At 35.1% G+C, this 22,528-nt stretch overlaps 6 protein-coding genes across 6 annotated transcripts; 4 read left to right on the forward strand and 2 right to left on the reverse strand. All coding sequences in view use genetic code 12, as the record gives it.

Annotated features, from left to right (window-relative positions):
- J8A68_003688 (uncharacterized protein) lies at positions 1–362 on the forward strand (the record flags this gene model as incomplete). The annotated part of the gene is made up of 1 exon (XM_049407568.1): positions 1–362. A coding segment is annotated over one exon (362 nt), but the record flags the coding sequence as incomplete, so codon positions are not given.
- Positions 363–1,200: 838 nt separating this feature from the next.
- KNS1 (serine/threonine protein kinase) lies at positions 1,201–3,348 on the reverse strand (the record flags this gene model as incomplete). The annotated part of the gene is made up of 1 exon (XM_049407569.1): positions 1,201–3,348. The coding sequence occupies one exon, from the start codon at positions 3,346–3,348 to the stop codon at positions 1,201–1,203; it is 2,148 nt and encodes a 715-aa protein (XP_049262999.1).
- Positions 3,349–8,435: 5,087 nt separating this feature from the next.
- OFI1 (Ofi1p) lies at positions 8,436–10,076 on the forward strand (the record flags this gene model as incomplete). Its single annotated transcript, XM_049407570.1, has 1 exon — positions 8,436–10,076. One exon carries the CDS (start codon positions 8,436–8,438, stop codon positions 10,074–10,076), a length of 1,641 nt encoding a protein of 546 aa, XP_049263000.1.
- Positions 10,077–12,703: 2,627 nt separating this feature from the next.
- J8A68_003691 (uncharacterized protein) lies at positions 12,704–14,395 on the forward strand (the record flags this gene model as incomplete). The annotated part of the gene is made up of 1 exon (XM_049407571.1): positions 12,704–14,395. One exon carries the CDS (start codon positions 12,704–12,706, stop codon positions 14,393–14,395), a length of 1,692 nt encoding a protein of 563 aa, XP_049263001.1.
- A 616-nt stretch (positions 14,396–15,011) lies between these two features.
- KEM1 (chromatin-binding exonuclease) lies at positions 15,012–19,589 on the forward strand (the record flags this gene model as incomplete). The annotated part of the gene is made up of 2 exons (XM_049407572.1): positions 15,012–15,015; positions 15,088–19,589. 2 exons carry the CDS (start codon positions 15,012–15,014, stop codon positions 19,587–19,589), a joined length of 4,506 nt encoding a protein of 1,501 aa, XP_049263002.1.
- Positions 19,590–19,793: 204 nt separating this feature from the next.
- COX19 (Cox19p) lies at positions 19,794–20,194 on the reverse strand (the record flags this gene model as incomplete). The annotated part of the gene is made up of 2 exons (XM_049407573.1): positions 19,794–20,119; positions 20,176–20,194. 2 exons carry the CDS (start codon positions 20,192–20,194, stop codon positions 19,794–19,796), a joined length of 345 nt encoding a protein of 114 aa, XP_049263003.1.
- Positions 20,195–22,528: the final 2,334 nt, after the last annotated feature.

A 22,528-nucleotide genomic window follows, 5' to 3' on the forward strand; every position in this document is an offset into this window, starting at 1 on the left:
CAAATAATCTTATTTGTTTAGAAGAATTCAGTTCTAGATTTGTTGGATCCGATATTAGTTCATCTGAGATTAGTGATAAAGATTCATCCAGGGAAAAGGTAGAAACACTTGATGATCATGAGAAATCAAGACTAGTTGAATTAATTAAACGAGAATTATCCCATATTGAGTTTAAAGAAGGTAGGCCAAATATTGAAGAACTTGTCCGTGAAGAAGTTAATAATTCAGCAGGTTCTATTGGTTTCGTCACATGTGGTCATCCAGTTATGGTTGATGAACTCAGATATTATTGTGCCCAAAATATCAGTAATCCAAACAAGAACAGAGTTGACTTTTATGAACAACTTCAAGTTTGGGCTTAGTTTACGTAACTTATCTTCTTACCTAGATATATATTCCTTGTGATTTTGTAGATTAATTAACTAATTCCACCCCCTTCCCCAAATGTGATAATGTACAGAATTCAAAGAGTATGTGCGTGGAATGCTTACCTCTTTTAGCTTTGTCTCCAAAGATGAAAAGCTTTGTCTGCGTTTCTTCATGTATATCTTCATTGTAGTATTCATGAACAATCGTCAAGAATGTTTCTTGGAGTTTTAACTGCCACCGGGTGAGGTTCCTGAAATAATGACGTCATTTTTATTTTTGTGGTATTCGGCATGGAGTATGTAGATCCGCGCAAATACAATACATGAAACTCAACGAGTGACAGTCGGCATGTCAGTGTATTAGAAATTGATGAACTATTGACATCAACGGAGTTTCCTTGGCTTGAGCGTTTGACTTTCCTTTTGAATTGAAAGCAGAAACATTGTTGTCAAATGGCAAACCCCACGTTTGCTATTGTTTGAGAAAGCCAAGAAGGATGTTTTGGACCCTGGGATATTTGGCAAGTGTGACTATGCGATGCAACATAAAAAACCTAATTATTTTGGTTGGGATGCATTTTCTACAAAAATGGTTGCAAATTTGAAAATCCCTAAGATATAAATCCATAATTGACATGAAATTACAAACGTATAAACAAGCTAAAGCAAAGAAATTAAAAACTGTACAAACTAACGAAATACCAAAGAACCACCCTCCTTCAAGAACTGAAATAACTTCTCCTCCTCTCATAAACCCGTGATGTCATCATATGGCTAACAACATTTATCAAAACCAAATTAAGAAATAAAAAAAAAATCACAATATATACCTTTATAAAGTTCCCTCATCTTCAATACCCAAGTTAAACCATGGATGATTTAATGCATCAATGGCAGTCATTCTGTCTTCCGGATTAATGACAAATAATTTTTTTAATAAATCAATGAAAAACCACCAAAATGTAAAATTCCCAAAGTTTATTATATGTTTATTCTTTTCATAATTCATTGACAATGAATAATCGAAATTTATATCAAGACCTAATCGCGAACTTATAAACAAATCTATTCTTGATAATTCTTGAACCGAATTAATAAACTTTTGTGGAGTGGTATTACTGGGGAAGATCAATGTTAAGGAGTTTTCATAAGTTGTTTCATTATCTATTATTAAATCATCGTCGTCATCTTCATCACTTTCGCTACTATTTTCGTCATCATCTTCGTCATCATCCGTCACGAATTCTTTAGTGAAATATTCTAATCCGCATTCATTTTCTTTCTCTTTAGATAGTTTAACCATTGATTTATCTATTCTATAACCGCATACTTTTTCAATCATGGCCAAATGTTCCAAATTATCATGAGTTTTAAATAATGGTTCTCCAATCAATAATTCAACCAAAATACACCCAACTGACCACATATCACAAGGGAATGACCAGCCAGTTCCCAACACAATTTCAGGTGCACGATAATGTCTAGTTGAAACTATGGAAGAATGATATTCATCATTAAATATGGCACTTCCAAAGTCAATAATTTGGATTAATGGATTTTTCAAGATTTTCAGATATTTAGGAACTTTTTTATTTGAATGGGACCCAAGGTTGATGAATGAAGCAATTATGGTTGAACTTATGAGAGTTTTCCTGACAAATGAATCATCATGTAATAATATATTTTCGGGTTTCAAATCAGTATGAATTAGATTTAAATCATGTAAAAATGTGACAGATCGTATCAATTGTTTAGATATTGCTTGAATATGACTACCGGGGAATGATATGAATTTATTATTTTCCAAAAAATCGTATAATGAAATCTTTAATAAATCAGTAACGATACAAATATGACCTCTGAAATCAAAACATTCGCGTAAATGAATACAATGATTTATGTTTTTGTTATCGAATTTTTTCAAAGTTGACAAGATACGTAATTCAATTTTTGCTGCATCTCGATATTTCTGAATATTACGAATAATTTTGATTGCAACATGTTCACGATTTACTTTATCATAACATTGGACAACTTTACCAAATGTGCCTTGTCCTAATAATTTAATTATAATAAACCGATTAGCAAAAGGTTCATTCACCTTGATTATATAATGACCATTTTCATCATCACACGGAGGTAAGTTTGATTGGTGGGGTATAATGTTTGTTTTAATATTCCCCAATTTGGGGGTTTGTAGAATGTAATTGTTGGGTATCTTATTATAAAAGCATTTAACTTGTGGTAATTGAGGTAATGAATTGGTTCTTTGTTTTTTTATTGGAATAGTACTAGTTGTTTCATACCAACTTTGTTGTTGATTTAATGAATTGTTGACGTTAAACATATTGTAAGCGACAAGAGCATCTTGATCAAAAATTAACAGTGAATCACTATTGTATCTCTTTGTTTTGGGGACAAGATCCCTTTCTTCCAAGATTATCAAGTCTTCATCATCATCATTCTCATCATCCGGTACTTCCATAATGAGTTCGTCGTCGTCATATTCTTCTTCATCAGCAATGAGCGCTTGTTCATCAGCTTCTGCCGTCAGTAAGAACGGATTACTAAACGAATTTCTCGTTTTACTATACCTTGGTCTTTGTCTAAGTGTACTTGAACTACTACTACCATATGAGTTTGGAAATAAGATACTTGTGTTCATTGTTGATTCTGTACCATTTATAGTATCTGAGCTAATATAGGATCTAAAATGTTGTTGGTTAGATTGCTGATGATATAATGGAGGTGATGAATTCATACTATTTGAAGATAAACTTGATTCTGAAATATTTGGATCAAAATTCAAATGTAAAGTTTTAGCTTGTGTATCAATTAAATTGGCAGCTCTAACTGCATCTGCTGTTGTCGTTGCTGTTGTAGTTGAAGATCCATTCATGTGTGACTTGGCTGCTGCTGCCGCTTCAAAGGTTTCACTGAAACCTCTTGGTCTCTTTCTATTGGAAATTAAGGATGACATGTTCGTTGGTTGTGTCCTCTTGCTTCCAGTAGTTGTCTTTGACTGTTGCAATTTTTTATAAATAGCACAAACTTGATGCTGCTAAGTTTCAATCAAAGTGAGTTACAAATTAATATGGATAGATAGAACTTTACCCAATGTTGCTCCCTTTATATATAAAAGATTCAATCTAGGAGTTCTAGCTGTTGTTTTGGCTTTTTCCCTTTCTTCCTTTGAATGTCGTTTCGTTATGGTTATTTGATTTATTTAAAGTAGTAACTTAGTGATTATATATTTAAACCATTTTTTTTATTTCAAATATTTTAGAGGGGGGTTTTTTTCTACTTAAAAAAGATTTCACAAAATGTCAAATTTATTTTTATTTAAAAGGAAAAAAAAAAAATGATAAGGGGAAGAATAGAAACGACATTTTTGCACTGCAAAAAAGAGATTGATCTTTTTTTCCACTATGCGAAAGCAGAGAATAATGCAGACACACATTTGGTATGACGAAACCAAAAAAATAATCTGAATACTAATTATACAGCAAAATTAAAAAATGTCTACTACTCCCACCACCCCCCTCCTCAATTGTTTCAATATTGAAATTTAATTATTTTTTTTTCCATATTTTAAAACTAGATTGGTAGTGGGATTTACAATTTTTGTTCTCTTGTTTTGTTTAGTTTGAATTATAGCTTGTTCTTGCTAATTATGTAATGAGTTAAATTGTTTTCAGTTTCCACGGGGGGCTTTTGTTCTGGAGGCAAAGTATTACAAAATTGAATTTATGGGGTTTGTTATTCTATGTCTATGTCACAAAAAGTAAAAGTATGATTGACTAAAAGTAACGTAAATCAAGTGGTCGCCTACGTCTGTTTTCCATTTTTTTTAAATAAACTTTGACATTTTTTCTAAATTGTGAAGCTCTAGAATTGAAATTGTCGTAAATCAGTACACTTTTCAAAATGTCTAGTCCCATTTTCAGAAATTTGTGGTGCAATTTATTTTTCTTTCTTTTTTTTTATTTTAAACCAAAAAAAAAATATTTCATTTCCACGCACTTTCTATAAATTTAATTTAAGGGGGTTTGAGAAACCAAAAAAAGATAGAATGAGAAAAGGCTAATGAATTCTAGAGAGTTAGTCAAGTAAGCTGGTAAGCGCTGTGAAAGCAAGAGAATGTTTTCATTTGATTAATGTGAAACAGACAACGTTCCTCTTCCCACATTGACAAACATAATAAATTTTAATTCTTGTAAAAGAATTTAACCTTAATTTTTAGGTTCATTTTGGTGAAAAAATGTCGTCATGAATTTTAGAAAAAAGCCCAAAAATACAACAAGAAAAATAAAATCCCGAAAATTCATGACAAAAAAGACAGAAAAAATGTGACCAACCAAAAGATTAGATTGAACCTTTTTTTTCTCCCACATGGAGGTAGGCTTCGAAATCATAAAACCTCTCGGTGATGGGAATTTCAACGGTTTTTTTTTGGATGATTTCTGAATTTATTGATTTAGATATCTGTCTCTCTTGTTATCCTTACACTTTGTTGAAAGACAATTGCAAGTAATTTGTGATAAAACTTGTCATATCATGAAGCTTGGGTAAGTGAGGTGTGGGAAAAAGAACGTTAATATGCAGGAGATGGTGTGTTTTATGGTATGCGCACGCAGGTCCATTAGTAAGAACAGCCCCCTCTAAACGTGGGATTTTTTTTTTTGGGGACAGTTTACACGAATCCTGAAAAAACCAGTGGGGTGGTCAGATCATGGAGGAATCTGTAGGATTCATAGTAAGCTTTGTGGTTTATACGCAAGGTATAAATCTCATTTCTCTTACTTAGGTTAACTACTTGCAAGTTAACTATGTTGAAATTGTCTGGTTGCTAATTGATAGGGAATCAAGAAGTTAAAGTTAATGTTTCATCGCGCAGGGCCATACATACAATTCCCTTCACGATCTTGCATCGCTTAGCGTCTGGAAAGGGAGACAAGTTGCGTTGGAACAAAATTTAAACCCAAAGTCATCGCAGAAATAGGGTCATATCTTTTTTAAAAAAAAGGTATTGTATCTCCTGATTTATATTTAGCATTGTGACATGCCTCTTTGGTAGTGATGCGTCTTTATTCTTGTGGCAATAGCTCCGTTGGCAAATGACCTAAAGGTGATTAGCCGTGTCTCCAATTTCAAGGTCATATCTGATATGGGTGGTAAAGTACAGCGCCACTTGTCCTGAAATTGTGAATCGTCCTCTGATAAGAATTCCATGGGCCCATTTTTCCTCGTCTGGCTCTTGATGTTCATAAACTTCATGAAATAAAGATTTATGCTTCTCTTATTCAGAAATAATGCCATGAATACAGTCAAACTGGACTCTTGTACCTAGGATACTTCAAAACAACTATGGGACTGGTCGATGTCGTACTCGGTTGTGGGGTATAAAGAACTGGGAGTCTTTTTAAAGTTTGTTCAGTCTCCAGCCATGGAGCTGTGTAAGTGGTGTTGCATGTAGATTACTAAAAGTTCATTTCCTGGGTCAGTTTTGATTTAAACGAATAGGAAGTCAAATCCGAGTCATTTCTCCAATTGAAATGAATTCGCCGTGCAAGCTTTAACAAATAACCTGTCTCTTTTCCCAAAAATTGCTTGTCTTCCTATGTGATGGGAATCCGATTTGTTTCTAACTAGATCAAAATACCGCGGGGAATGATATCAATTGCTCGATATTGTATCTTCCAAGAAAATACAAAAAATAGAAGAATAAGGTAATGGAAGATGTACTCCGGATGTAAACATAAAGTGGAGTATTTTGTGACTTTTTTTTTTTGAACAGATTTGCAGCCGTTGAATGAGATTCAACCGCCATACACTATGGCTCGTAAATCCTTGTTTGAAAGTCACAAGATGATTATCTAACGTACTCCTTGGTTTTTCTATTTGCTGGCAAGATAATTGGGTCCCAGAGTTCATTGACCAGCAAATGTAGTTTCTTGAAAGCTTATAGACATTTTCTTTATCCGCATAGAAGTTTTCTATCAGATCTCTCGGCAATCGTTAATTTTAGATATTCTAATACTACAAGTAAAAAAAAATAGCTAAAAGTATAAAAATCAGTAAAGTTGAGAGCTACATGATTAATTAAGAAGTTTGTCAATTAAGCTTTCTAGGGATGATGTGACGCGCTCTTTTCGAATTCCAATCAATGTAGGCCCTGTAAATATTCTCAGACCATATGAGAGTATAAAGTTTCTTGCTCTCAACAACTGGTTTAGCTTTGTTGGAGATATTTCGTAATACTAGTTTCCCAGAGTCTGGTTGGTTGTGCCAAGAAGTCAAAAAAAAGGAGCTTTTAAATTAAACGAATCATCATGGATCAGAGGCATTAAATTCGCAAGGTTAGAATATTCAAGCTTTTCCTTGAGCCCCCATTTGGTAATAAGGGTGGCATGTTTTAGTTATTGAAGCCTAAGAGAAAAATGGAACTTGTTACGTTTCATCCGTTCCTAAGTGAAAGATCATCTATTTTCATGGGGTAAAAGTTGTTGGTTGGTCTTCCCCTATACCAACGATCCAAACTCAGTTGAAATAGATCATCAAGTTACAAAACATCGGGGCGCTCCTCAATGTTCTCGTATTACTCGAATTATCTTGGTTGACATGGGTAAAGCATTATCCATGGCGGGAATGTGTGACCAGTTTGCGTTTATTTCTCCCTAAATCTATAAGGGTTAGTTGTTTGAAGTTTAAATAATCAAAAAATAGTTGACTGTACCAAAAGCTAACTTTAAATATTCCATTTTGGTTACCTAATCCGGATTTCTAGAAAAAATATTATGCAATTAGTTTTGGAAACTCGCGGTAAGGTTTGAAGTCATCTGGTTTTACTGTATGCTAAATGGCCACAGCTCAAATTCAGTCATGAATTTTTTTTTTAATAAATTGATCAGTCAACAATCGCTCCCTGATATACCCATTACCCCCTGGTTTTAGGTTGTGGTATTATTATCACATCTGCTGTGTGTGTGTGTGTGTGTTATTTCCAGGCCTGACTAGCTTTTTCTTGTCATTCCTAGATGTCCACAATTTTATTTTTTTGATTCAAAATTCGNGACTAGCTTTTTCTTGTCATTCCTAGATGTCCACAATTTTATTTTTTTGATTCAAAATTCGCCTAATTGAAAACAATATCCAAAAAAAAATAAAATCATATCTTATAACGCAAAAAAAAGGAATGATGCATTTTGAGCCATCATGAGAGAACATTTCTGGTTTTCATCGCAAATATGGCTCATTGGTGTCTAGTACATGAGGAATCTCCCCCTCTACTTCTTGATATACGAATCTAACCAATTTTATTTTTGTGTTTGTAGTGGAGCTTAAAATCAAAAAGGGTAGGGGATGAGTGTATAAGCTTTTTTTGTCAATTGTCAGTTAGTCACACTACTAAGAGATGAAACTATAAGTTCGGCTAAAAATTTAATAAAGGGATAAATTTATGTCCTTAATTTAAATATTCAAGTCATTCTGCGTAAAATAGGCCAACCAACGGTATTACGGACTTGTTCTTTTTGCCCATTTGCCTTTTAACCACTTTGCCTACTAGTGGCTGGATCAGGGTTCAGAAATGACGACCAATCATGTTTTCTTCATTCTTAGTAAAGTATTACTCTGGCCGCAGTACGAACCAAGAAAGTCAAACAAGAAAAGGAGAATTTTCTTATGGTGTTTTTTTAGCTTTACTGTGATTTTTAAATTTTGTTTTAGTCAAAAAAATATTTTATTTTTTAAGACTAACACAAAAAATAAATGAATAGTTTAAAAAATATTCGAAATAAAAACTACACCACAGATAGAAACACAGAACAAGCCAAAAAAGACACAATTTTCTCTAGAAGAATGAGACAACCACCCTGATTTAAAATTCTATAGCTTTCCATACTTTTCCTTTTCCTGGTACACCCTGCTTTCGTTTTTATGGATTCAAAACCACCAGCATACTAACAGTATATCCAAATCTTCCACGTCTGTTTAAATAAGCTTGTATTCGACTAAAGAGTTATTGAGTGATAAACAAAGCAAAACCACTTACGTTGACTATTTGAAATGGGAAATGAAGGTTTTATTGACTCGTCCATCAAGTACGAGGGAATACGGGACCTGGACAGCGCCTCTCGACATCAGCCAAATCCACGACCAACTCTACCCTCAATAGAAAATTTAACAGGAATACAACCAATTACCCCAATTTCCAACATTTTGGATGGAACTGCTAGAGTTCCATCATCAAACATAGCTACAGAATCACCAAACATGGGAAGACGATCAATACCAAACTCAATCAATCCCAATGAAAACACTAAAGTCAAATTACCAAAAAGATTCTTTTGCAGAACTTGTAAACAAGGATTTACCAGAAAACACAACATGGTAAGTCATGAATTAATACATTCATCATTAAAACCACACATATGTCCTGTATGTAATTTGAAATTCAGGAGAATCCATGATTTAAAACGACATGAAAAGCTTCACACTGGCGAAAAGCCGTATGTTTGTGATCGATGTTCTAGAAGGTTTGCTAGGCCTGATGCCCTAACTAGACATCAGAACTCAGCTAATGGATGCACAGGCTCTGCTTTTAGGTCAGAAGACATAAAACCTCTTTCAGTATATTCTTCTGTTAAAGCTGATGGAGTATTGGGTCCAAACACACCTTATGAATTCCCAAATGTGGGGTCGTCGCGATCCAATGAAAGTAACAGCACCAGTGCTGGAAGCGGCTCTAGTGGAGAGAAGGGAATAAGTCCTTATGATATGAGGCAAGAAGCAAGAACTACTCCACCATTACCAGAATCGAAAGGAAGAAATAATTTACCAATGAACAATGAGGGATTTATAAGAGCACATGGTCGTTCTGCTGATGAGGTTTCTATGCACTACAATCCATATCCTCCTTTACCTGTACCACATCATGGTTCGCATCCCTCGCAGAGCCAACCCATTACAGTCCATCACATAGCAGGACCTACCCCTCTGCATCCGATTCCTTTTGTGGTTCCACAATATTCCTACCCCCAAAATTCAGTGAATAATATTACTCATATTCCACTACTAAACAACGTTCCAATGAATAACATACCTCACACTGGCCCTATGATGAACAATGTGCATCATCCCCCTCCTCAGCTAAATAATGTGCCACATTTTAACAATGTACCCCATCTTAATAATGTTCCACATCTTAACAACGTACCCCATCTTAACAACGTACCCCATCTTAACAATGTTGCACACTTGAATCTCGTGCCACAATCAGGGACAGTAATACACTCAATTCGTCAACCGCCTAACCACGACAATCATTTTCCTGCGTCAGTAGTAGGAAAGCCAAGTGTAACTTATCTGGTCCCTTCACCACTACCACCACCTGTTCCCATCCCACGAAATACTCAACACGACCCGGCAATGCCTGCCCCTTTACCAATTCCAAGTGTTTCAGTTGTACCAGCTACACCGCTCCAGAGGAATGCATCAGGATTTGTTGGCCCAGCATCAGATCAAAACATGGACGGCTATGCTCTTAAAGAAAAGAAGATCCAGGGTGAACCATCCCAGGATGGATATGTCCTGTATTCCAAGTACCAAGATCTAGTGTCCTATACACATTCGCTTCAAGATAATTTGGTGAAAATGAACAACAGATTATCCGATTTAGAGAAGGATACAAAAGAGAATCAAAAATGATCAGGTATTCCTAATGATAGATACTCGAAAGAGCTAGAGCTGGTTTCAATGAAGGTGAAAGATTTGCTAACATTGGCTGTGGGATTTGAATAAGTTTTTGCAGCACAAAGCTATTGTTTCTCATTGTGTTTTATATGTATTTGCTGTTTGATTTTATTTGGAAAAATATGTATTATAGAAAGGGTTGATAGGAAACAACCCATAAAATGTTTGGATTGCTTTTATCTACTAGCTAGCCAGGTTTTTTTTTAAACTGTAATAAATATTCAAATGTAACTTATATCTATAATTTAATTATACAGTAAAATCTTTTTGGTCTCTGTAATTTAAGTGTGAGCCTACTCGAGTCGTTAATTCTATTTACCAGGTAGGACTAAAAGCTCTATCTTAGATGTTAGTATAAAGGCAAAATGGTTTGCAAGTAGTGGCTGGAATTATCGGCTCGTTACGTTGCAATGGATGATTTGTAAAAAATTACTTCATTTTTGATTTGGGATTGTTCCTACATATTCTGGCATCAATTTGCAAGAATTTATTTTCTCAATAGAATATTTTTTTACAGCCTTGCATTGATTCAAGCGAGTTTTTGTTGTTTACCGAGAAATTGTTTTTGTTCCTGCGGAGGACAAAAAAAATATTCTTACAGGAAAGATTTACGAAGTATCACAAAAATGAATGATTAAGAAAATAAGCAAATTGGTAAGAGACCTCAGAAATTTACAAATCTTTTAAATGTGATTTGTGTTCCAAATGCACCACTGAAACTTATGAGTTCGTGACAAGACAAAAGTGAACTAGAGACGACAAGGAAAAAAAATGTGGAAGTTTCCAGTGACTATCAGGAACAACAATTTTTCGCCACATGGCTGGTTCAAAAGTTCAATATTATTAAGTTTAAACCAAAGGAGCTGATCCCATTTATATTCAGCAGTTGGATGTTTTAGTATACTCTAAGTGATGTCTTAGTGATTACCCAGGAGTATTGGTCAGATCAAGGTGTATCTAAATTCATACCTCTTGCGTCCTCGTGCGGTGACCTAGAACTGGGATATTTCTTGGAACCATAGTCTCGGTAACAGCATTGTATTCTACCTCAATATAGTGGATTGAAATTAATTCAAACCTCGGGTATATTCTCTTAAGGAACCTTTTGTAATTTTACATCTTTAATGGCTAACAGTTTCGAAAACTTAGCTTGCAATTTTGCAATGATAATTCATCTAAACTACAGGGGAAGAAAGAGTAGCTAATATCGCGCTTGGGGGCTGCTTCTGAATCATAAGCCACCACAAGCCGAATGCATGTTATTGGGGCTTGGTCCAAATTTGAAGCACTACTTTCTTACCAATTCCTGCTTAATTTTACATTTTCACCCAAGAGGGGATGATTAGGCTTTCGAGTTTGAATGTTAGGAAGAATCATAAGATAGGGGTAAGCTAAAAGATGATTTTGTGCTAGTCAGCAAATAACTACAAGTGCATTTCGGCTGTGTAAATCTAGGCTCATTCCTGAAGTGGCTAGCCAAGATGTGGCGCTGTATAATGATGAAAGAATATGTATGAGGCGTACCCTTGTGTCTTGGCTGATCTTACTTCAGTATGCAGAAAGGTGGGTCAACATGTCTGGTAAAAATACCCAGCTTTTTCTGTGGCAAATTGCCATGAATATTTCAATTGCCTCCCCCCACAATCTGCCTTGGTATACAAGAATTAACATGCATGTTGCTGCAAGTAGGAAATTTAAGCCTATCAGCCACTAAATTTCTGATTTTGGCAAATCTCCAGATCTCATGGTAGATTTCACCGTAGCCATTCTTAATGAATCTCTTAGTTTATCCCAATTAACGAGTATTCATATCTTAACAGAGTCTGGGGGTCTTATCATCCTAGGTATATATACTAAAACGAAGTATCTGCAGTGAAGAGAAATACCAGAAGTTTAGAAATGTAAATTCACTCCATTTTGCTCACAATAGCTTTCAAAATAGCAGAAATGCTTACATGGACGATCTTCATGATTCAAAAAGCTACCTTCAATGGCTATCCTATAATGGCAAGCTCATTTCAAAAGGCTACCTCCAATGGCTTTCGTTATAACGGCAAGCTCGAGTCTACTTTCCCTCGATGATATTAGTTTAAGCTAGAACCATGAGATATTGAACTCTGGCCCGGAAATTTTCGGGTTTAGTTGTCAGATGAAACCAAAAAAAATTGACTGTCACCGACAAAATCACAATGTGAACATAATAATTTCTTGCAACCATTAATGAATTAGTGCTGTGGGGTTTCTAAATGGGATTCCTATGGTAACCCATTTATAGAAAGCTTTCTCCATAGGGTCTTGACTAAAGATCTCCAAGGATAGTAAGGCTTTATATTGTACATGTCCATAATATGTGTCAAAGAGTCGCGCACTTTATGCCTTGAATTATCCTTATCTCTTATTGGTGAAAGTGCACGACCAAATCTTTCATTTTTGGGGGGTAGGAAATTGTTTACTACTCCTCCCCCCTTTATTTTATAGATTGGGGGGCCAATTAATTTTTTTTTGGCTTCCTCACTTATCTTATAGAAAACGCAATCATTTTTAGGATATTACACAACTAAACAGGTACTACTATCAAGACAATGCTGAATACACTCGAACCTAAGTCACCTAACAATACCGCTACTGACGAAGATTGGGCTGTTATCTCCTCGTGCTCTGAGATCGAGGAGGAATGTGCATCCCCCGCAAATGAGACTAATACTCTTGATGACTCAGTTGCCACTCAATTGCAAATGAGTGAGGACAAACTTGGAGAGAGTTCCGTCGCTTATTCCATTCTTAAACTTCCAGAAATTAAAACTGATGGTCTGTATCTCCATAATAGTGACGAGAATTGTGAGCCACCTATGTCGCCACCTAAAGAAGATATTTCAAACAAGAAGGAACCCTTCCCGGGATCTCCAGTTACACCAAGTTCTCCAATTTCAGCCAATCCTAGTGATATAAAATCTATTTCAAGTATTAACCTGGTGGCTCCTGAAATAGGTGAAAAAATCAGCTTTTTTGAAAACTTATCTAGGTTCAATCCATTGATAAGCCAAAAATCCGATGATTTCAATGCAAATTATGCTGAGGAGAAAATGGAAAGGATAAAGACCTATATATCAGATCAACATGAGCAATTAAAGGAAACTCCTACAGACGAAAACGCCACTTCTCTGGCTAATGAAACTCCGTCAGAACATTACGTATATGCCATATCGGATGATTCCAAAACCACTCCATCCGTGACCCCTATCTCATCACGTCCTCAAAAAGTTATGAAACGAAAGAAGGTATTGATTGAATGTCTCGAACAATTAGAGTTATTTTTAGAAAGGAACTCTGATTTTCTTTATTATTACTTGTTTGGTTTCGTGGTTAGTATTATTGCATTAGGATATGGTTTGAACTATTATCTTTATACCAAAGCAGAGCAAGCTCCCACCACATCTTTAGACTTATTATCACAATTCTGGGACAATATGTTGTATGAGAAGCAGGCTTCCAATAGGGGACTTTTTCTGTTTGCGAAGGCTGAAACAAAGGTAAGTAGGTTAAATAAGTTGTCTCATATGTTTGAACAAAGAGTAGAGATTTACGGTGCTAGCTTTGCGAATAAAGCGCCTGTGCTTCAAAGGTTTGTAACTAAGAAATTTTTGGATTTCAAAGACTTAGGTCAAATTGGAATTTCAAGGCTAGATGCGATGGGAAAGCAGGCATTGAAAGCTTACAGCAGGATAGAAAATATAAACATAGGAAAATTCTCGAAAGTTGGATATACTGCAATTGGAAGCTATTTCGCAACTGGTTGGGATAAATTGGATAAGTATTCCAGATTAGGATTGAATAGTTCAGACAAGTACAGTAGGTTAGGTTGGAATAACATGAGCAAATATTGTACAATAGGTTGGAATAATTTAAATATATATGGAATAAAGGGTTTGAATAACTTGGAAAAGTATGGTAAAAACAGTTGGGGTAACGTGGATAGGTACGCTAAACTTGGTTGGGAGAATGTGGATAGGTACGGCAAGCTTGGCTGGCATTCCTTGAATAAATATGGCAAACATGGGGTATCGGATTTGGATAAATATAGTAGAATGGGTTTAAAGGGTTTAGGGTCATTTGGCCAGGCAAGTATGTCTACAGTTGAAGAAGTGACATCTTCAGGTATGAAGGCTGCAAAGAAATATGGATATTTAGGACTTGCTTACGCCACCATTGGTGCTGAGAGGATTCTTGATTCTTCAAGGCAACATTTGTTCTCAAGAATTTTCGGAAACAGTTGAGTTATGTGAGCTCATTGACGAATTTTTTTGACTCGTTGAAAATCTCATATACCTCATAGCCAATTCATTTGAATTGGTGAATTCGTTAGTTGATTGGGTTTTTTTTTTGATATTGGTTTCTTTTCTCTTTTTGTTTGGTTTCTTTTTTTATCTCTATACATCTACCGATAGCACTTTCATGGGTATAATGTTCTCTATATTATAAGAAAATATAAACAAGTTTAAATTGAAACGATTTGCAATTGGTCGACTAAATAATTCAAAAAAAATTTGCAACCTATATTGCCATGGTCGTGTACTTTTGATAATATCACAGAATTTCAAGACAAGCAAAATTCGTTGGAGAAAAATAAACGTATCCCATTTTTTTACAACCAACTTTTCTTTAACAAAACAGAAGATTCATTACGTTGTTTTAAGGAGTGTTGCTACTAACTGTACTATTAGTATTACTATTAACGAAGATACACTGATTAACATTTCTTCTTTTCTTATACGCTTTTCATTTCATTGTTTATTTTTTTAAAAAAAAACAGGGAAAGGAAAGAAACAGTTTATTTACAACACCATCAAATTTCATAGAAAATATCAATATATCAATAACAAATAAATCATCATGGGTATGCATAAGATTTCTATTATTAAAAGTGATTTTCTAGTCACAATTGAATACTAACACATAATTTTTAAAGGTATTCCAAAATTCTTTAGATTTGTCTCGGAGAGATGGCCCTTGATTTCTCAACTTATTGAGGCGCCACAGATCCCTGAGTTTGATAATTTATATCTTGATATGAACTCAATTTTACATACGTGTACTCATTCAAACGATGGAACGATTACTAGATTGTCTGATGATCAAATGTATGCTGCTATTTTCAATTATATTGATCATTTGTTTCAAATTATTAAGCCCCAAAAAACATTCTACATGGCAATTGATGGGGTTGCACCTAGAGCAAAAATGAATCAACAGCGTGCAAGAAGATTTAGAACTGCCTACGAAGCAGAGGAAAATTTGAAAAAAGCTATTGAAAATGGGGAAGATATTCCTAAAGAAGACCCATTTGACTCCAACTCAATCACCCCTGGAACGGAATTTATGGCTAAGTTAACCAATAATTTAAAATATTTCATTCACAAAAAAATAACTGAAGATTCAAGGTGGGCCAATATTGAAATCATTTTAAGTGGACATGAAGTTCCTGGTGAAGGGGAACATAAAATTATGGAGTTTATTAGATCAACTAGATCACAAGATGATTACGACCCAAATACTAGACATTGTATTTATGGTTTAGATGCAGATTTAATTATGTTAGGTTTGGTAACTCATGACTCTCATGTTGCCCTTTTAAGAGAAGAAGTTCTGTTTGGACGTCAAAGAGCAAGTGCCAAAGAATTGCATGAGCAAACTTTCTATTTGTTGCATTTATCGTTATTGAGAGAATACCTTGCATTAGAATTTCAAGAATTAGAAGGAGAATTGACATTTGAATTAGACTTTGAAAAGATATTGGATGATTTTATTTTAATTATGTATGTTATTGGTAATGATTTCTTACCAAATTTACCAGATTTATTTATTAATAAGGGTGCTTTCCCATTATTGATTGCTACCTTCAAGCAAGCATTGAAAAATTCTGATGGTTATATTAATGAAAAAGGTAAAATTAATTTAAAAAGATTGAGTATCTGGATACATTATTTGGCCGAATTTGAATTGGAGAACTTTGAGAAACAAGAAGTTGACGTTGAATGGTTCAACAAAAGACTTGAAGATATTTCCATAAGTGGTGAAAAGAAGAGAAAAAGAACCGGGAAATTATTAATCTTAAAGGACCAAAAGAAACTAGTTGGTTTCATCAAACCTTGGTTGATGGAGATTTCCGCAAGACCCGTCTCAGAAATTGTTCAGTTGGAAAATGAAGGCAAATTACCTTCTTTAAAATTAAATAACGAAGACGTTGAAAGGAATTTGGATTTTATAAGAGAGTTTGCATTAGAAGCTGGTATCTTGCTTATTCATTCTAAATCGGAAAATACTTACGTTGCAAAGTTAGATGTAGATGGACTTATTCCATCTGAGAGTGATGATGAGTATGAAGAGCGTGTGGCTGAATTGAGAAAGACTATCAAACATTATCAATCAGCAAATTTGATTGAAACTGAAGATCTCTTGCAAGAATCTAAGGACATTTACAATGAGAAATTTTTGTCTTGGAAGAGTGAATATTATGAAGACAAGTTGGGTTTCCCAATTACTGAGCGTGAAAAATTAGTCGAACTCACCCTGCATTATATTGAGGGTTTGCAATGGGTTTTGTATTATTATTACCAAGGTGTACCATCATGGAATTGGTATTATAGATACCACTACGCACCAAGAATTTCTGATATCATAGTTGGTCTAGATGAAATGATCCAAAATAAGAAAGAAATAACTTTTGAAAAATCACGTCCATTCAAGCCGTTTGAACAATTGATGGCCGTTTTGCCTGCTAGATCGAAAAAATTAATGCCTCCTGTTTATAGAACATTAATGACGGATGAAAAATCTCCTATCATTAGTTTTTATCCTCATGAAGTGGATATTGATATGAACGGTAAAACTGCTACATGGGAAGCAGTCGTCTTATTAGATTTTGTTGATGAAAATAAATTAGTTGAAACATTGACTCCTATTGAAGAGAAGTTAACTCCTGAAGAGAAAAGTAGAAATTCCTTTGGATATAACATTAAATTTATCCGCAACCCTCAGATTGATAGAGTGTTCCCATCCCCATTACCTGGATTCTTCCATGATATTGAACATGACAGTTGTTATGAAGAAGAGTATAAATTACGTGAAGTAGCTGAATACAAGTATGGTCTTATCGAAGGTGCCAAGACTGGTACTGAATTATTAGCAGGTTTCCCAACTTTAAACAGTATTCCTTTCCAAGCAGAATTGCTTGCTAATGAATGTAAAGTCTTTAATTTCCCTTCGAGATCCGAATCTATGGTTCTTACTCTTGGTAATGTATGGGAAGATTTGTCAGTTCATCAATTTGCAGAAAGCTTCCTCGGCAAGATTGTCTATACCAGATGGCCATTCTTAAGAGAATCAAGAGTGGTGAAAGTTGAGGATGGTGAAAATAAATACGAATTAGTCAAGACAGCCCACGGAAGAAAGCTTATTACTGCCGAATTAGATAATGAAGAAAAGAGGAGTTATAAATCAGATTTATCATACCAGAGGATTCAATGGGATAAAACCAGAGGTGTCAAGTTTGGTGAAATTGATGGATTAGTACATGTTCAGCCAGTTTCTGGGTTGATCAGAAATCCAAAGGGTGCATATGTTAAGACTTATTCGAAAGACATTCAAGTGTATCCTTTACAATTGGTTGTCAAAGAAGTTGCCAATAAGGACGAGAGATATGCTACTAGACCACCATTACCTATTGAAGAAGAATTTCCATTGAATTCCCAAGTTGTCTTTTTGGGTGATATGGCCTATGGTTGTCCAGCGACTGTTGTTGGCTATAATGATAATAAGTTGAGTATCAAGATCTTTAAAATTCAATCAACTGCTGAACCAAATATTGGTAAAAAGAGAGTAAATATGGAAAATAGGGAAATTAGATATGCTCCTTCCTTTGAAGTTAGCAAATTGGTTAGAATTAGTCCATTATTATTGTCAAGGATCACAAGTCAATTCATGATTCAAGAAGAAAAGTCTAAGACCAATATTGGGTTAGAGTTGAAATTTGAAATGAAGAAACAAAAAGCGTTAGGATATACTAGAAAACTGGCCAATGGTAGATTCTGGGAATTCTCCCCATTAGCGATCAACATGATCAATACATACAAGACCAAGTTTCCTGAATTGTTCAGAAAGTTGGAAGGATATGCCAAGTCAAACGCCATGCCTAAGGTTTCGGATATTCTGACCCCAGAAGAAATCAAAGAAGTTAGAAAATGGTTAAAGGAAGCCAAAGAAGACTTGATTCTCGTATCTTTGGAAAGTGAGTCATTAACCAAGTTTAGTTTCCAAGCAATTGAACAAGACATGGAAAATTACATTTTAAATCAAATTCCAACTATCAATAAAGACATTAAAGGTGTTCCTCGTGAAGCTATCTTAAATGCGAGCGAATCCTATCAATTATTAAGTGCACAAAGGTTCGATTTAGGTGACCGTGTTGTTTACGTTCAAGATTTTGGTAAAGTCCCAATTTTATCTAAAGGGACCGTTGCTTCTATTATTACTCATGGCTCAAAGATTTCTTTAGGTATTATTTTTGATCAACCATTATTATCAGGTGGTACCATGAATGGTAAATTAAAAACCAATCGTGGTTTAACTATTGATTCTTCATTAGTTTTGAACTTGACAAACCGTCAATTTGTTTTTCATTCCCAAGCTTCTAGAAGTAGAAAGCATATTTCTCATGAGGAAAAGATTCAAAGAATCAAAGCAGCTGAAGCCAGAAAACAGCAACAATCAGTCCAGAAGAAGCAAGAGGTTGAACAAAAGACCAATGAAGTTCTTCAAAAGAATTCTCATGAATTGTTATCTTTATTAAAAGTCAAGAAGAAAGGGGAAGATTTGAAAGCAAATGAAGATAATAAAGAAGAAGGTGATACACCAGGTGTTAGTAACCCACAAGCAGCCAAGCAGATCTATGGTCAAATTTATTCCGAAGTAATGAATGAAGGGCAACAGCAACAGCCACTGCAAATTCCTGCTGTAGTACCTGTCCCAGTTCCAGTCGGTGCTGGTTCAGGTGCAGCTTATGGGGTTCCATTCCCACCTCCGCCGGTCCCATATGGCTATATTCCTGTTGTTCCTGGTATTCCATTACCACCACAGTTTTTACAGCAACAACCGCAGCAACAACCATATCCTTTCTATGGTGAGCAACAGGGACAAGAATCGAGACCAGAAAATGCTGAAGCAAGTGAGAAGCATGATGAATCGAACAACCGTGGTCCAAGAAGAGGTGGAAATAGGGGTCAAGCAAGAGGCGGGTCTCAGAGAGGTCATGGAAGAGGTAGAGGCGGACACAGAGGTGATCACAGAGGTGGCCACAGAGGAGGCGAGCACAGAGGTGCTCAGAGAGGTGGCCATAGAGGTTCGACCAGAGGTGATAAGCCTAAATCGGAAGAGAGGCCAGCAAACTCAGCTTCTACTGAATCTCATGAATAGTTGCAATTTGCAAACATGCTTAGCTTGAGATGGCCACGTATAGAGTTTGTAAACGATTATTGTTTTCTTGTATAGTTTAATGTACTTTTGTTTGTTTTTGAACTGAGTTATTTCAATCTTAGATCTAACTATACTATATATACAAGAATTTTGGAAAAGTTCTACAAGTCCAACAGTATTTCCATTGAAAATTAGTAATCATAATTAGGGATTTGACGACACCTTATCAGTACTCTGCGTCTCTTTTTTAGATGTACTTCGGTTTATTAACAGCTCAGGAGCAACATCTCTTTCCCCTGGCAAATTCACCAATCCCAAAGAATCCCAATCAGACTCATCCATTAATTGATGATCCATCCTACATTTCAAATATCCTTTTGCTAATATACGACAATTTGGAGCATTCTTATTTTCTGTAAACTTCATACATTGAAGATATTTCATCATTTGTTCTTTACATTCCCCGTCATGGTCGAGAGGGAAGGAACCTCTTTCTGGAGGTGTTGGGGTCCATGTTCTGAAATTTCCACCTGAAAATGATATGTTAGTATATGATTGTTTGCACGTAAGCGACATCTCTACATACCTGGGGCACCGGTAGCCATTATTATAGATATTTAGTATTGAAGTGTTTGTTGTACATGTAGCTTAGTAAATGACCTGATTCTCAGGGATTTGAAATTTTTCGGGCTTTTCTCGATTGGAAATTTTGTCACGTGTTTGGAGCGTGAATATCACATGACTATAGTGTGATTTTTGACGCGACATTCAATTTTGGAATATGACAGACACCAGTTCGGATGAGATGAAGGTTCAATGGAGATGTTCTCTTCGTAAAACACCACTGGGTTGTAAATGGCCTTGCATGAAGCGTTTGCTTGGACTTTGCTTAACTATGGGAAGTTCTCGTACTTGAGTTGATACTGCGGTTTGGCTTCATGGGAGTTAAGCGAATTTCTGTTTTACTAAAGAATCAGCTCGCTATGGTCGAATGAACCCTTCTATGTATAATTTTAGGTTGCCTTCTGTCTACGCTTCTTGCAACTAGTTTTACCCTTGGTTTTTATGAGGTTATTTTCAGGTAAAAGGTTTACTAAACTTTTTGCAAAAAGTCTGGAGAAATTATTCTTAGGCCAAAAATATCTTTCAACACCGCAAGGCCAATTTACCACAAATTACTTCCATATACATAAACCCCAGATATCTGCGTTACTACAAAATTTGATAATATCCAGAGCTTTCTTTGTGAAATGGTTGCCGTTGGTCGTGTCGTATGCATGTCTCTTGTTGGAGTAATTAGATTTATGTACAAGAATGACTAAAGAAGGAATCGGTTCAACAAATTGGACCGGTTGATTGTCACAATTACATAGATGATACAGATATGTAAGAAACCAAAAAGATGAACCTCGGTTTATACTTGCTCCCTACGAAATCTAAAATCCGGGGACAAATGAGAGCTGGGATTTTTTTTTTTTGGTGTCTTCGGAGTGAGGAATAGTGGGGCATTCTTATTCCTAATTTAACCGACAACCCTCTTTGTTAAATGCCGTTTTCAGTTTATTCTTCCCCCTCTTTTTGTTTCGAATGCAATAACAACCAAAAAAATAAAATAATTAAAGCCGCGGTGGCAGAAAAATACAACATGGAGCTATTGGTCATGAGAAGTCAACTGGGAGCAACCAAGTTACAATCTGTAAATTGAAACTGAGTTTTCAACTATCGATATCAATGTAAGCATATGTCATTAGATCTTCGTAAATCACCTTTTATCCGATACCGTCAAGAAGCCGTTGAGAGATTTTGAGTTGTAAAGAGAGATTAAGTTCTATTCATTTTTTTTTCGGTTGAAAATACTTCTTCTTTCTTACAAAATCCGCTTTGACTTCCATTTACGGAATTTAGCGCGAAAACGTCAGGTGTGCTGCAAAATAAAAAAAATGATACTTGAGAGAGTCATTCAAAGTAAACATCATCAAATGGTACTTACTTACGTGTACAACTGGAGATATCCAGGAGACAAGTAGCAACAGTATGTTATAATTCCTATCACACTTTTAAAGAAAAGAAAATGACGTGTAACAAGTCCAAAAAAAATACATTATGTTGTCTCTTCTTAAATAAATTGAATTCAATTTGTTGTAAAAAAAAAATAATGATTTGTTTGTTTTCTGTTCTGATGTTTTCTGATAGTTTATATATCAATCATCAATCCATTGATCCAAGAGGATACTACAGTACCACGTACTCCAAAGGGTATGTCTCATATCTACAGCTCATCTAGCTATAAAAAAAAAGATCGGCATTACGAGCGTTTTATACAATCGCGTTTACCTTACTTGTGTTGCCAAAAAAAAAATATGAAATTAATTCCATTCAATCAATAAAACGGCCAACAATCACCAATTACCAAAAACCTAAATCAATATCCCGACCCGATCTTTTTTGTGGTATTTAGACACTAACCACAAATACATTGTTACTCCAGCTTCTCCTTAAACGGGTTCTGTAAATGATCTCCACAAATATAGTAAAGAAACGCGCAAGTTACTTCAATTTTACCCGTCGGTCCAAGCAGGTTTTACTAACTCTAATTATTTAGATTGATTAGCTGATTTAATTTTCAAGGGTGTAGCAACTCACATATCATTGAAATCAGGTGTTTAATCCCATTGTGCATTTGTATTGTCAAAAATTCACAGATCAACTGTGGCCCGTTTAAAAGCTATTATTAATTTTAATTGGTTGGTGATTAAATATTAAAAAAATTTGAGTCATTTTGTTCAATCATCCTGTCACAAACAAGAATAGAAATTACACAAAAAATATTTTCTCCATTTTTCCGGTTCAATTAATTTTTACGATTTAATACCGAAACTAAAATCCAAACATCAATAGATTTTAAGGCAAATTAACAGTCAAAAAGAAAGTAACTCACC

Source organism: Hemisphaericaspora subhashii (assembly GCF_019202705.1).
Source record: "Hemisphaericaspora subhashii strain CBS 10753 chromosome Unknown scaffold57, whole genome shotgun sequence".
Taxonomy (NCBI): Eukaryota; Fungi; Ascomycota; class Pichiomycetes; order Serinales; family Debaryomycetaceae; genus Hemisphaericaspora; species Hemisphaericaspora subhashii.